The sequence below is a fragment of the Quercus lobata genome, chromosome 11 (genome assembly GCF_001633185.2).
Source record: "Quercus lobata isolate SW786 chromosome 11, ValleyOak3.0 Primary Assembly, whole genome shotgun sequence".
Taxonomy (NCBI): Eukaryota; Viridiplantae; Streptophyta; class Magnoliopsida; order Fagales; family Fagaceae; genus Quercus; species Quercus lobata.
This window is the reverse complement of record NC_044914.1, coordinates 5,106,854-5,120,777: the sequence shown is the minus strand read 5'-3', so window position 1 is coordinate 5,120,777 and position 13,924 is coordinate 5,106,854. Positions and strand designations below refer to the sequence as shown.

The following is a 13,924-nucleotide window of genomic DNA, read 5'->3' as shown; positions in this document are numbered from 1 at the left end:
TAATAACCATGACATATATATGTTGTAAAATAATACAAGAACATGGCTACCACATGTTAGGTTCCTAATTATGCAGCTCTTAAGATGCAAATAAATGATACTGCGGAGTGGCTTAGTTGCACACCATAATATTGATTGAATTCATTAAAGTCACAATGAATGAAGCCCTTTCCTACCAAACGAATAACAAGACCAATGATTGTTTCGAAAACCAACAAGACTATAATCAAATTCACTTTTTGCAGAGAAACAGGACAAAGAAAGCCAATTGTGACTAGTACGACACCCTAAGTAACCCCGCTTAGTCTGTACAGTTTCATGCCTAGGAGCATACCATCTTCTCTTAAAACCTCGAAGATATCTTAAAGAAAAGAATATGAATTAACACTCAGTGCTAACATTTGAATAAGAATAACAACAATAAATAGTTGAAGAAGAGGTTTTGCATAGAATAGCAAGATAAGAAAAAGAGACCGGATTCTTTTCCAACGCCAATTTTACGGCCAATAGAAGCAAACACTCCATGTTTAAGCATTGTATTGATAGCAAGAAAATCATGACCAAGGCAGCTGAGGCGATACTCATCATCTAGCAGAAGAGAACACATGGATGCTCTTTGTTATGTTGGACAAAATTCAAACTATATATATTGAGAGTAATGCAATGCAATGCAAAGCAAAGCAAAGCAAAAGTGACTCACAATTATTTGGAAGAGTCATGGTGCAAGAGCTTATACTTAAGGTGTGTTTGGATACCGTTTATTTTACTGAAAATGAAAAATTATTGATGAAAGTATTATAGATAAAGGTAAAAGTTAATTGAAATAGTACAGTAGAGCCCATAAATAATGTCAAAAAGTGCAGTGGTGTCCATAAATAGTACCAAAAATAAGTTGAATAATGAAATAATTTTAATTTTTAATTCTAAATCAAACGCATTAGGGAACTTCCTCAAAACATCATTAGGGAACCTAGGCCTACAAAGTAGGACTGATACTCCTAATAAGTAGTAAGCATTAATTAAAAATAGAATAAAATAAAAATTATGGAAGTGCCATTTGATTGAGGATAATGTCTCTTACACGTACGTCTTGTTGCGTGCATATGCCATATAGTAAGGAACTTGATTGTATGATATAGGCTTATTTTATTTTTTAAAATTTGAAATAATAATAAAATTATTATTTTATTTATTAACTGTTTTGAAGTTACCAAAATGAACCTGTTTTGGGTGTCTAATGGATTAGTTTAATGAAGGCTAATGAAAATCCTTAATTGAAAGTTTTTTAAACTTAGAAAACTCAATTGAACAAAAGTAAAGTTGAATGCTTGAAATGAATTCTAGTGAAATTTAGAAAGTGAGTTTTGCATCTGTGCCTAAAAATAATATAGTAATTATGTGTCCTTTTCACTATTATTATTAAATTTTGCATGTGAACAAAATTTACCAATGATACTAATTAACCCAACCCTAAAAAGACTTGGTAAGGTTCATAAATTTTGCACCCATTTAGTCCCAATCCAATCGATCTAATCCTTTGTTAAGTCTACCTTGGACCATTTGAAGAAAAAAGTGAGAGATTCAAGGTTTTTAAGTTCGGACTGAGATTCAATCAAAATCAAACCATGATAACGTTAAAATTAATTTAATAGTAATTAAAATACAAATAAAAGTATTAAAATTAAAAAATTTTAAAAATTTTACTTTAAAAATATCTTTAAAAATTAAACAACTATCAAATGAATTTCACCATTTTTTTTTATAATTTCAATAAAAAACAAAAAAAAAAAAAACAAAAACAAAGTATAAACAATTATAACAAAAATTTTGTTTAGTAATCTTTCAAATAAAAAATATTTTAGTCTAAAAAAAAATTATTTTCAAAACATATATTTAAAAATTGCATATTCACATGTAAAAGCATAATTCTTGAACCACTGATAAAATTATAAAATAATAATAGATTAAGGGAGAGGTAATATGATAAATTGAAAAACTATAATCTAAACTTAAAATAAATATAATATGAAATCTAAGAATGTCTCAACAAAGGACTTGGTTTGGGGGTTAATATGTTAGTATAATCTTTAGTAAAAGGGTCGTGCTAAGAGCATTTACATTGAGAATGGTATATGCCATATATTGGTTCAATTTAGCATAAAAGTTCAAAAACCCCACAGCATTTGGACTTGTAAATGTAGACTAGGGGTGTCCACAGAACCCGTTCACCCGCTCAACCCGCCAAACCCGAACCGCCACCACCCGAACCAACCAATCCGACGGTCGGCGGTGGGTCACCACCCACAGAACCCGATCCCTTCGGGTTGGCCAGCGGGTTTCCTCCCCAAAAACTCGAGCCACCCGACCCGACCATAAAATCAACAAAATCCGGTGAGATTGAAAGGTTTTCTGACAAAGAGCTACTTGAAATCCACTAGATCTGGCGATATTTTTTATTTTCCGACGAAGATCTACTTGAAATCCACCAGATCCGGCGAGATCTCGTCAAGATCTACTCCAGATTCGACAGACCCAGCCAAATATCGGCCAGATCTAGACCGATTCGGCGAAATATCGGCATCGGCAACGAAATATAGGAACCGGCGGTGAAACCCGAAACCGAACCGACACCAACTCGAAACCCGACAGACCCAAACCAGATGACCCGACCATTAAAACAGGTCGGTTTCGATTTCGATTTTTACCCACCTGAAAAATTCAGGTCGGGTCCGAGTCAGGCACAAACCCGACCCGACCCGTGGACACCCCTAATGTAGACTATTGCAAAAAAAATTTGCAATTCTACATTGTAGAATCGCACTGTAGCACAATTGTAAAACTAAATAATAGTTTTTTTATTCAATCTAACTTTTTCTCTCTCTTTATTTTCTATTTTTTTCAGTCCTCTCTCCACGTTCAATGATTCTCTCTCTCCTTCAGTCCTCTCTCCCTCACGCCGACTTTGTCTCTTCGTCTCCTACTCCCTATTTCTCTCAATGTGCAGTGGTGGCCTGTTTGTGGTGGATCTCGGTGTGGCAAGGTCACTGTGGTGGTTTTTTTTTTTTTTTTTCTCTGAGGTCACGACGTGGTGAGATCTGTGGGTCGTGACAGAGGTGGATGAGACGAGCAAAGGAGGTTTGTGGCAAAGGTAGGTCTCTCTCTTTCTCTCTAAATGTCTCTATCGATTCACCTTCACCCATCTCCAAATCCCTTTGCTGATTTACTCATCTCATAAACACAACACTCTAGATAGCTCTACCCATCTAACTCTTCACTCTATCCTCAAGGGTTTTTTGGTTTGGGTTAAGATTTTGTTTGCAAAATCTCAAAACGAAGCTCCGTCGATGTTGGGGGTTTTGAAATAGCAAAACTTGATTCAAAGGCAAAACCACATCATAGTGGTTCTTTTTTTTTTCTTTTTCTTTTTTTTGTGGGTTGCAACCTGGGTTGTGTTTTGTGTTCTGGGTTTTGGAGTTCTGGGTTCTGTGGTTTTGTTTTTTTTTTTTTTGGGTGACCGATGCCTAAAGGAAAAGGTGGGTCGATGGTGGTGATTGCGCAGTGGAGGCGCGGCGCTAGAGGTTGAGGGAGCTTGTGAGCTTGTGAGACCCACTGATACTAGTGGTAACAAGTTGTTGATGAGGAACTGAGAGTGAGTGAGAACCAGAGAGAAGCACAAAGAAAGAAAAAAAAATGGTATGGTATGGTTAGACGAAACAAATGAAGATGGAAGATAAAGAAATGAGAAAACACAAAGAAAAAACAAAAATGAAGATGGAGTATAAAGGAATGGGAAAACACAAAGATAGAAAAAACAAAAATGAAGATGGAAGATAGAGGAATGGGATGGAGGAGTCTGGAAGAAGGTGAAAAGTAAAGGTATGGAGGACTCTGAAAGGTACATACGTGTGTGGAGGAGAAAATTTGGAAAAAAAAAAAAAATTTATTGTGTAGATATATTATTTTAATGAATAAAATAAATATAAATAAAAATTGAGATGCTATGTGTATGTAAAATGGTATTGTATAATTGATAAAGTAAACTTTTGAGATGGTAAAATAAAATAGGATAGGATTTGTAGATATGAATGCGCTAACAAGGGTCATGCAAATATGAGAATCTCACATTTGCAATTTTTACCATTTAAATTCGTCTAAAAAAAAAAAATTGGAATGACCCATTAATAGTTATAAAATAAAATAAAATTGATAATCGAGTATCACATTTTTTATTTATTTTTTAAAAATTCGTATCAGCCAAAAATATCTTACCACGTGGCAGACTCAGCACCATGAAAAGGATAAGACTCTTCATTTCATTTCAGAAGAAAGATTAAATTTTTCTTTAAAAAAAAAAATCTCAAGGCGGTGGCAGTAGGAGACTATGAGTAGAACATAACTACATTTTCCAAGAATCTGGTGTTAGTTATTGGTTACAATAATGTTATTGCCAACAACAAATATGTCATCCTTAACCATAGCCTCTTCTCACCAAAGCTTCCTTGCCAACACCCTCAGTAATCCACCTAACCACTACAAACCCAGCACAAAGATTCTCTACTCTGCTAAAACTATCTCATGCAGACATCCATCTCATGATGACCACCAAGATTCTGATTCTCCAAGGTAATCTCATCATTTTTAAGGTAGTTCCTTCAATTGGGTATTGCTTCTTTGGTTTCCTTTTCAACCTGTTGTGTTGTCTTTATCATTGTTATATTATTAGCTTAAGTTGTTAGTTAGAAAATGGTGAATTTAATTTTTGTTTTAACACTGCTGGCTTAGATTCTTCAGCTTTGAACTGAGAATCACTTGCTACAATACCATGATAAATTATCGATTTTGTGTGCTGTGTATTGGTGTTCTTAGGAAGAATGAGAACCAGTTGGCAAAGCTGGCAATAGTTACACTGGCAGCTGGGGTGTTAACACTGGGCTCAGTTCATGATGCATCAGCTGCAAAAACTGGTGGAAGAGTTGGGGGGCAGGCTTTTCGGTCAGCGGCTCCTCGTCCACCCCCTAGAATCAACAATAATTCGAGGTAACTTGAATACAAATTGCACTGTTTCTGAGATTTGGTTGAATTTGTTAGTACCCAGTATTAGTTATCACATTGGTTGGACTTATTTATTCAAGAAAGACTTTGTAATGAGAAAATCATTCTAATATACTTGAAGATATTAGCTGAACACGCTTGATTATTATACTATATTTATTTCAGTTGGAAAGTGCTGTTTATCAGATATCATTGGTCCTTTTAACAGTGAGAGTTATTAATTTATATTTGGGCTTGTAATGCGAAAGAGTATCAAGATGTTACTTCCTCATAAGATTGATTGTGAACACTATGATGGGCCTATGAAAGATCTCAACAACTAACGATAAGAACAAAACAATATAAGAAGAAAGAAGAGACAACCACACACGAGATGTAATAACAACATGGTTCAACCTTAGGCCTACATCCATGACTGTGAAAAAGAGAAAATTTAACTGAGAAGTTGGGAAATCAAAATAGTGGGGCAAAGGCACTCTCACAAAACAAAAACCCCAAATACACCTACCCTCACATGGTTATGACTTCATTAGAAAACAAAGAGCTAGTTGTGTGTGTGTGTGTGTGTGTGTGTGTGTGTGTGTATCTTCACAAGGCTGAGGTGTACAGGGAAAACGTTCAAAAGTCCTTAACCAAATAGGACTTGGAGAAGGCGTGACTTCCAAGCAAAATCAGTAAGCTAACCAACCTATGTCAAGGTGTGCGTGTTGGTGGTTAAATACCTAAATTTGGTATTGTCTCTAAGAGGAGTAACAAGGCTTGAAAATTGAAGGCTTCATGCTATAATAGAAACTAAAATGCCAGTTCTTATCCATCTTCCCGATTTCTCAAATGGAGTTTTTGAATCATCATGACATGGCAACTATAATCTGTTTATACTGAAACACAAGTGCGACTGAAGTTGGTCTTAATCCAAGTTAACATGATTAAAAATCTGTGTACTTAAAGTGGTGACAAGTATGGGCAACACTTCTGGGCTTTAGAATGGTCAATATATATATCAATTTGCAACTCAGATGGAGAAGGAATCAATCTTTTGTGACAGTTGCAGTGACTTTTAAATTTTGCTAGAAAATGGAAACTCTGGGATAAAATCTGAGAAGTGATCATGATCTGTGTGCAGGTGAAAATTGATGATTAGAGATGTTGCTTTTTAGTTACAAACTGCCCTGTTAACTTACACAGCTTCAAAATTCTGTCCTACTGGATAGTGATTGTACTCCAGAACTCTGATTTGTGGCCCTCAGTTAGTCCACTTGTCTCTCTGGTTCAGTTTGACTTAGTTCAATCATGTTCTTCATTCCCTTCTATGTTCAGACATGCTACAATACCAAAATTGCCTTTGAATATATTCCTTGACATTATCCCTTAATGACAACTTATAACTTAGCCTCTTTTAAGGATTATAAAATATTTCTTGTTCAATAGATCTGTCTCCTACATTAACTAGCTTAGTGGTATGCGGTTATGTAATAGACCCTATCAGTATTTGATAGAATTAGACAACAAGTATGATGTAGAGAAACCTTAGAACTTAATAGTCCCTATGAAATATCCAACAGCTGGATGTCTAGAGTATCTAAGATTGCAAGGTAAACAATTTTTCTTTAGCAATGTACTTGCCATTAATAATTTACAGCTATGACAGAAATCCCTTTTGATTCCAACTTAATTTTATTGAAAATTGTACTAGAAATTCAGAAAAATATATATATCATAAGATATATACAAATTGTGTAATAACCTCATGCAATGAAGGGCTTTCACATGTCAGTTTTCCACAAATTACAGCCTTGTTTTCTCAAGAATCGCGTGGTTCACTCCTAGAAATCTGTGGCAGCATTGATGTCTCTTACCATTCTATTTCTCGCCAGTCCATTCTACATCCAAATATCATGAATTTCAGGCTCCAAGGAGCACTATATGTTTAATGGCTACTTAGCATCATTCTTTAGGGTCTGTAGCAAGTAGCAATTGCTTTATCCCTCTCTGAGCAGCAAGTTGTACCTTGGCACCGAACTTATGATGTTGTTCTGACACAAGATGAGTTGCCTAAGTGGACTAGTGAAGGTATACAGAATCTTACTTTCATGAACCCTCAACAAACCAACACTCCGCTTGTCATTGCTGAGAGATATAATCCCCATTTAGAAATTAGCAAGCAAGATCAGGATGCCTCAAAGCTCCTGAGACACCAAGCCAATGAGACCAGGGGAAAGGAATGAAACTCACTATCAAAAGGAACATATTTGCATATAATACAAGTCTTCAGTAGAAACCAGGAGCAAACTTCCAGCTACTCTAAGAGGCTCCATTCTATAAATTTTCCTCATCTTCCCATAAGCCTTACTTTGTTCCTAAATCCTCTGCTGCATTAGCTACCAGAAATTCCTTAGGAAGAAAAGAAGATTGGGACACTAAAATTCCCTCGCTGCTAAAGGTGACAAACCACAGCAATTAAAGCATCCTCGAAATTTTCCTTTTTCTTTCTCATTTTGTAACACAGTCCAACATGAATATAAATGGTAGCCTTTGCACCCAAATTTGAGTGGGAAAAATTTTCATTGGAAGTTATAGAAAAATTTGGGGCTAGAAATTTGTTTACCCGTGGAATAATCTGGATTTCAGGATTTAATAAGGAAAATGCTGGTAACAACTTAAAAGGTAAAGGAAATTGAGCTTCAGAGAGTTATGCATACAAAGTAACAGGTTACATGATCACTTGTGTAATTTTGGGAAAACTAGGAGACTATTCAATTATGAGTGATTAGATATTGCTTGCTCACGCCCAGCCAAAAAATAAAAAAGAAGAAGATATTGCTTGCTCACTATGGCTCATTAGTTACGAAACAAGTTTAATTTGTCTAGACACCATAGGCTTTACCATATAAAAAGTTTCAGCCAAATAGCAGTATGGGATCTATTAAAAGAGGAAGTTTCTTACTTAAATGAGAAAGGAAAAAAGAAATGATGTCCAACAGAAATAAGATTTCCTAATTGTACTTAATAGCTCAGAATGATTAAATTCAAGCAACTTGAAGTCATGTTTCATGGAATGGATCTTCCATTGACTGTATGGGAGATTATTGTAGCTTAGCACGTCTTGAAGCACAGAAGAATATCCTTATGCTGATAGTATTACCAGTATTCAATGCTGAATTATTTTTTAAATAAGTTTGTTTGGCTTATAAATGGATATTGTATTGGCTTCTTTTATCCATCACATGGCGGATCATTGTAAGAATTTTAAATAAAATTCTTCATTTATATTGTCTTTTTCTTGTTTCTATTTTGGTTCTCATCTAAAATTCAAAATTTATATTGTATTGGCTTCTTAATAACTTGATTTGGCAGGACCAACATTTACATTAATCCTCCAGTTGCCCCACCTTTAGTCGGTGGGTACGGGTATGGTTATGGCGTACCATTCTTTGGTGGCTGGGGTTGGTCACCATTTTCATTCTTTGCACCTGGTCCAAGTGTTGCCGTTGGCATTGGAGGTGGATTTGATGTTTTAGCACTGTTTCTGTTTCTTGGTGCTGTAGCTGCTGTTGTGAGAAGATTTGTTCGATCAAGATTTGAAGATGATGATGATTACTAGTGGCAGATAGAACTTTTTTTGATGCTTTAATTATATAAGTTTTACTTAAGTGGCTACAAGACACGTTCATCTAGCCACCAACCTGTATTTGTAACCATTATTATGTAATATAATTGTGCTAGAGAAGAGAAACACTTGTAATTCTCTGTTTACAAGAACTTATAAGTTATAACAGTATAAATGCAGTAATTTATTTTGTTGACTACTTGTGCTGCCCCTTCTTCATTGATAGTAACTTTGCCAGGTTCAAGGGGGGCTAATCTTCTTTTTTGTTGATCAAGCCGCTTTCCCTCATCCCACTCGTCCAGCCCTCTTCACGAACTTGTACAATCGATGCCACAAAGATAGCCAACTCGAATTCAAACATGTCATTCTGTGACATCAATCTCTTGATAAAGATTTTTAAAGGGATGACCAGTGGGAATCGGGGATACATTAAGCCCTCCAAAGATTTTAAAAATCTGCTGTAGCTAAATTGACATTTGCTAGTGTTTCAAACAAAGATGTCTAGGGTTGAAATCATATAGCATATGCTAGTAATGCCTATAAGGGGAGAGATTAAAAGATGTCTAGACTTTAATTTGGTTCTCTAAATTAAAAGAGAAATTACTAAAAACATCAATTCATATTTGATTTTTTTTTTTTGGAGAAACAAACACACACACACACACACACAAGGGAGAGAGAAAGGGGTTCTAACACAAAAGCACACTACAACTCCACTCAAAAGCCATGGTAACTTTTAAGGGAGGGTGGGGCAAGTTATACTACACACAACACACTCTCTTAAGCAATATAGGACAATTACCCATTCTTTTTTTTCTTTTTCTTTTTTGATATTTGATACTTGATGATTTTAGTTCTTTTCAAGAGTATAGGCTACACCTTTTATAAGGTAATACCTAGTTTTTGTAAATTTCTTTATTCTTTTTGTTCTTAGCATGTACCTACATGATAATTGATAAGAGATAGGTGAATGATATCTAATGTTTTATCCAAAATCTTAGCAATTTTTTGTCAATTTTGATGTATACTTTCAGTTGTACATGTAAAATCACCTCATTTGAATCTTCATTTGTATTTATAATATTTTTTGTACAACTATATATGTCAGAACACAAAAAAAAAAAAAAAAAAAAAAAAAAAAACTTAATCATTTGAATTTTAGTCCAATCCCTCTAAAGATAAATTACAGGGTCTGCCATCGGTTGGTCCAATTGTTACTATACCACCAGTTTTAGTCTCTCTCCTTTCTTTCTGGTTAACCTCAGTACTGAAATGATTTTGTGTGAATTCATTTTCCTTCCTTTTTTACTCAGCTACTATACTCTATAAGAGAGGCTCCCATGCAGCAGATGAACACTGAATCCTTTGATGCCCCTTGGCAGCAGCTACATTCACCAGTCTGACATTGTCATTCATCATAAGAACAAGAACACCCACTTCCATCCTCATATAAATCATAAATGAAAAACCTAAGCCCCTAAAGCTTAAACATGCGTACACATAAAGTTAGCTGTTTGATTGGAGAAAGAAGTACTGAAGTAACAACCTGCTAGAGTGTAGCTATAATCACTTTGTATAAAGTATAAACGCCTTTCCACACCTATTTTGACCTTGAAAGCACCAACCAGAAACATTGAGAAGGAAATGAGCAGCTTTCATTACACATATTGAGCAATCTGCCTCCATTATTTTGAGCTATAACCAATTGACATTGAAGCTTAAAATCAGTCTTCCTTGGAGGATCTCTATCTTGCTTTGTAAAGCAATTAAAATAGCATGAACCAGTATGACTGAACAAATTGGTTTGAAATCACAATTGCTTAGAGTAGATAAGCAATAATCTAGTCCCTCAGCCATCAGCCATGGACTTCAATGACATTCTTACCATATGGAAAGTACTAAAGTTCTAAGTAATTACATCATGCCACCCAGCTCATTTTCTTATAAATTCTGAAGTACATGGAAAGCATGTATCAGAGCTTAGGAGGCAACTTGATATTTCCAAGTTGAAAATTTTTTATGACCAGTTACATTCTGAAACATATGAATGTAAAGCTATATTCTGATTGTCATAGACAATGTTTTTCAGTTTATATGTTATTCACTTATTCTATCAGCTGGACAGCTGCAATGGAAGGTATTTTTTCCCTCAATTTTTGTGTTAGAGCAACACGGACTGTCATAACTCCAGCTGCAGGTCCACTAAGCCGAACATTGACAATATAGTCATTGATTTGAATAAGCTCAAGAATTCCACCTCCTGTACCGGCAAGGTATGGTCTAATCTCATCAAGAACCTGAAAAAAAAAAAAAAAGGAAAAACCAATTTAAGCTCTGATTCATCATTTTTTTTTTTCTTTTACATCCCCCTTGCCCCAACCACAAATATATCATAAGCTGTCTAAATCAATATTTAGGTAATAATAATAATCAGCCATAAAGATATGATCAGAAGAACTTACAGAAACTCGTTATTGGAAGTCATCAGTGAATGACTAATTACAACTATATCCATTGCAGAGACATGAATAAACAGCAAGCAGTTTGATATTACTGATTTGTTACCAAGAAGTTGAAATTTTGACCTTGTTCTACAAATGAGATTTCCTGGTCCAATTGACTAGTTCATGCATTTTAGCGAGCCTTATGGATTCAAGTTTCCAATTGATGTTTTACTTCTGCAGTCCCCAGTCAGTTATTTCGAAAACAGTAATAATACGAGATGTTTAAAAAAATATTGAAACCCATATCAATTAGCATATTTGTGTAAGTTGTGCTACTACAGTAAAACTTCAATTTCAACTTCCTTGCAAGATCTGTAGTAATTATCATTTGAAGTTGCTTTTAGTTTAAGAGAACTTAATCTGGTCCATGTGGCAGCTTGTGTGCTAGAAGAAGAATCATGCTTCATTTGAAATTGGAAATCATGTCTTGATTCTTGTTTTCTGATAAGCCCAAATAAGATCCTTGGGTTCACCCACTCTGATATTTTCTTTTTTCTTTTTTCTGACAAATCTTGAATACATCACCCTCATCTAAATGGAAAAACCCTATCAGTTAAAGTGTCCTTAGAACATTTTAACAAGCCTCTTGTACTACTCCAACTTAGTCCCAAAAAGTTCTTCTATGAAATGTAGTGATGCAAAATTTGCATGAAACAATTTCATGCAATTGATAAATATATTTTATGTAATTAGAGGTCCACTTTTCTAACCTTTTCGACGTTCTCCTCATTGAGCTCAAGTCCTGTCTCTCTGTCTAGGATCTGCTCCACATCCATAATTTCAGGTATTTTATCTCGAAGCCGAGTTTCAATTCCCATCTTTAGTGTCATAGTTGAACTTGGACATGATCCACATGCTCCTTGTAGCTTTAGTACGACAACAAGGCCATCTATCTCATGTAAAGCCACATTCCCTCCATCAGCCATTAATCCAGGTCGTACTTCATCCAAAACCTTCTCTACATTCTCTTCAGTTAATGGAAGGACACAGCTCGGTGAAACCACAAGCCCTTCAATATTTGAAAATCATTCTAAAATCAAAACCTTTATCAAATCTCTTATTCAATTCGGTCTCATTAACCCACCATAGCTTAAGAAAAGGAAAAAAGAATTGATCTCTTAATTTTTATTTTTTTTTCATTATAATTTTAATAAATTCAGGAGTTAGTCTCTCCAAAAAAAAAAATTGGGGATAAAATTGCCTATCAATTTCCTCTTGTAGACCCCAAAAAATCTGCCTACCAATTACAACTTTTTTTTTTAAATTATAATTTTGACAAATCAAACCTTGTCATAGTTTAGTTAATGTTGATTTGGATTCAAAATGTGAACTTTTTTTCCTTGCATTTCCTAATATCATTGTTTTAGAAGAATACAAAAGAAAATTGATTAAATAAGCCAAATCAACCTCCTATGTGAAAATTATCATTCTTAACCTTTCATTTTAGCATGAATAGTTGTCATTCTTTATCAATATTAAAATAGTCCCTACCACCTCAATTCCTTTAAGGGGTTAGTATTGAAGTTCCTTAAGAAAAGCATTTTCCATGAAACAAACTTAGTTCTAATTGTTAAAATTTACTTCATCACAGCAACCAAAAACAGCTTTCTACAATAGATATACATTCTGACAATATTCACAGTTTACATTGGTAATTCATATGACTTACCTGCTTGATTCCTACGAGCTCGACTTGAAGAGAAGCCAAGGAAGTGTCTGCTATGGAACTGACCTCTAAGAAAAGAACTTTGTTTTGAAGAAAAACCTCCGGAATCTGAAATGGGTTTCTAGCGAGAGTGTACAAAAACTGAGTCAGTCAATGAACCATCATGAATTATGCATATAAACCCAATACCAAAAGAATATTGTATCAATGAAATTGTTGAAAGAGTTGTAAGAACCTTGAGAACTGCTAAATGGGTAGCTGAAATCCTTTCATATTGTTGAAGGGAATTGCTAGATATTGCAGCGGTTGGTGTTGCTTTGAGACCCTGTGGTTGGTTTAAGAGTGCACCCACCATTGAGAAAATAGTGGGTAGCAAATAGCTTTATACCCTTTTGGTCTCTCTCTAAAATGAATCAAAAACTAATACCAAATTTAAAATTTTGTTGCATAACTTTCGTTGTTTTTTTTGGTTTTGTGTTTGTAGTTCAGACAGTTATGATGTCTGCAGAAGCAGGCATGGTGGGAATGTTGATAGTAAGTGTGTTGTGATTGGCTGATAATATGAATATCATGATAAAAGAAAATTGGAAATCACTGCCAAACTGATTATTGTGTTCCCAGACTCTGTGGATAGAATCTGTGTTGCTATGAAACAAATGAAGCCACGTTGTATAGACAAGTAGACAACCTCTCTCTCTCTCTCTCTCTCCACAGTTTAATGGATAATATATACTTTAGAAATTGTTCTGGGCCTTTATAGTGTCCAGGCCCAAACAATGTAGTCCACAGATCCAATCTCATATAAATCCATGTATTGGATTTGGATGAGTGTCATCTATTTTAGTTTTTTTTTTTTTTTTTTTTTTTTTTTTTTTTTTTTTTTTTTTAAGATAATATGATTTGAAACAATGGGAGAGAGGTTTCGATCTTAGTTATCTTAATAAAATAAAATAATTAATGTCAAATAAGTAATATCATTTAGCTACAAGGCTCTTGGTTAGATTGACTTATTTTAATCTTTTTCAAGTTTTTCAAAAAATTTAATCCAAACTATTTATTTTGATAAAAATTATAATAAGTCCTAAGTTCCTAATT

General features: G+C 34.6%; 2 protein-coding genes across 2 annotated transcripts; one reads left to right on the top strand and one right to left on the bottom strand.

The window, feature by feature from the left end:
- The first annotated feature begins 4,340 nt into the window (after window positions 1-4,340).
- Window positions 4,341-8,858, top strand: LOC115968704. Its single transcript, XM_031088183.1, has 3 exons — window positions 4,341-4,623; window positions 4,867-5,037; window positions 8,407-8,858. Exons 1-3 carry the CDS (start codon window positions 4,439-4,441, stop codon window positions 8,651-8,653), a joined length of 603 nt encoding a protein of 200 aa, XP_030944043.1. The 5' UTR covers window positions 4,341-4,438; the 3' UTR covers window positions 8,654-8,858.
- A 1,434-nt stretch (window positions 8,859-10,292) lies between these two features.
- On the bottom strand, window positions 10,293-13,523 carry LOC115968881 (nifU-like protein 3, chloroplastic). Its single transcript, XM_031088413.1, has 4 exons — window positions 13,065-13,523; window positions 12,833-12,950; window positions 11,874-12,172; window positions 10,293-10,956 (listed from the first exon to the last, which is right to left on the bottom strand). The coding sequence occupies exons 1-4, from the start codon at window positions 13,182-13,184 to the stop codon at window positions 10,765-10,767; spliced, it is 729 nt and encodes a 242-aa protein (XP_030944273.1). The 5' UTR covers window positions 13,185-13,523; the 3' UTR covers window positions 10,293-10,764.
- Between the last annotated feature and the right edge of the window lie 401 nt (window positions 13,524-13,924).

Bases quoted from the DNA above. Each gene is read 5' to 3' on its own strand.
- LOC115968881 (XM_031088413.1), bottom strand. From the start codon at position 13,184: ATGGTGGGTGCACTCTTAAACCAACCACAGGGTCTCAAAGCAACACCA. The intron at 12,951-13,064 runs GTTCTTACAACT...CACTCTCGCTAG, and splicing joins CCCATTTAGCAGTTCTCAAG to AAACCCATTTCAGATTCCGG. The intron at 12,173-12,832 runs GTAAGTCATATG...CAAATATTGAAG, and splicing joins AGCTCGTAGGAATCAAGCAG to GGCTTGTGGTTTCACCGAGC.
- LOC115968704 (XM_031088183.1), top strand. From the start codon at position 4,439: ATGTTATTGCCAACAACAAATATGTCATCCTTAACCATAGCCTCTTCT. The intron at 4,624-4,866 runs GTAATCTCATCA...TGGTGTTCTTAG, and splicing joins CAAGATTCTGATTCTCCAAG to GAAGAATGAGAACCAGTTGG. The intron at 5,038-8,406 runs GTAACTTGAATA...TTGATTTGGCAG, and splicing joins AGAATCAACAATAATTCGAG to GACCAACATTTACATTAATC.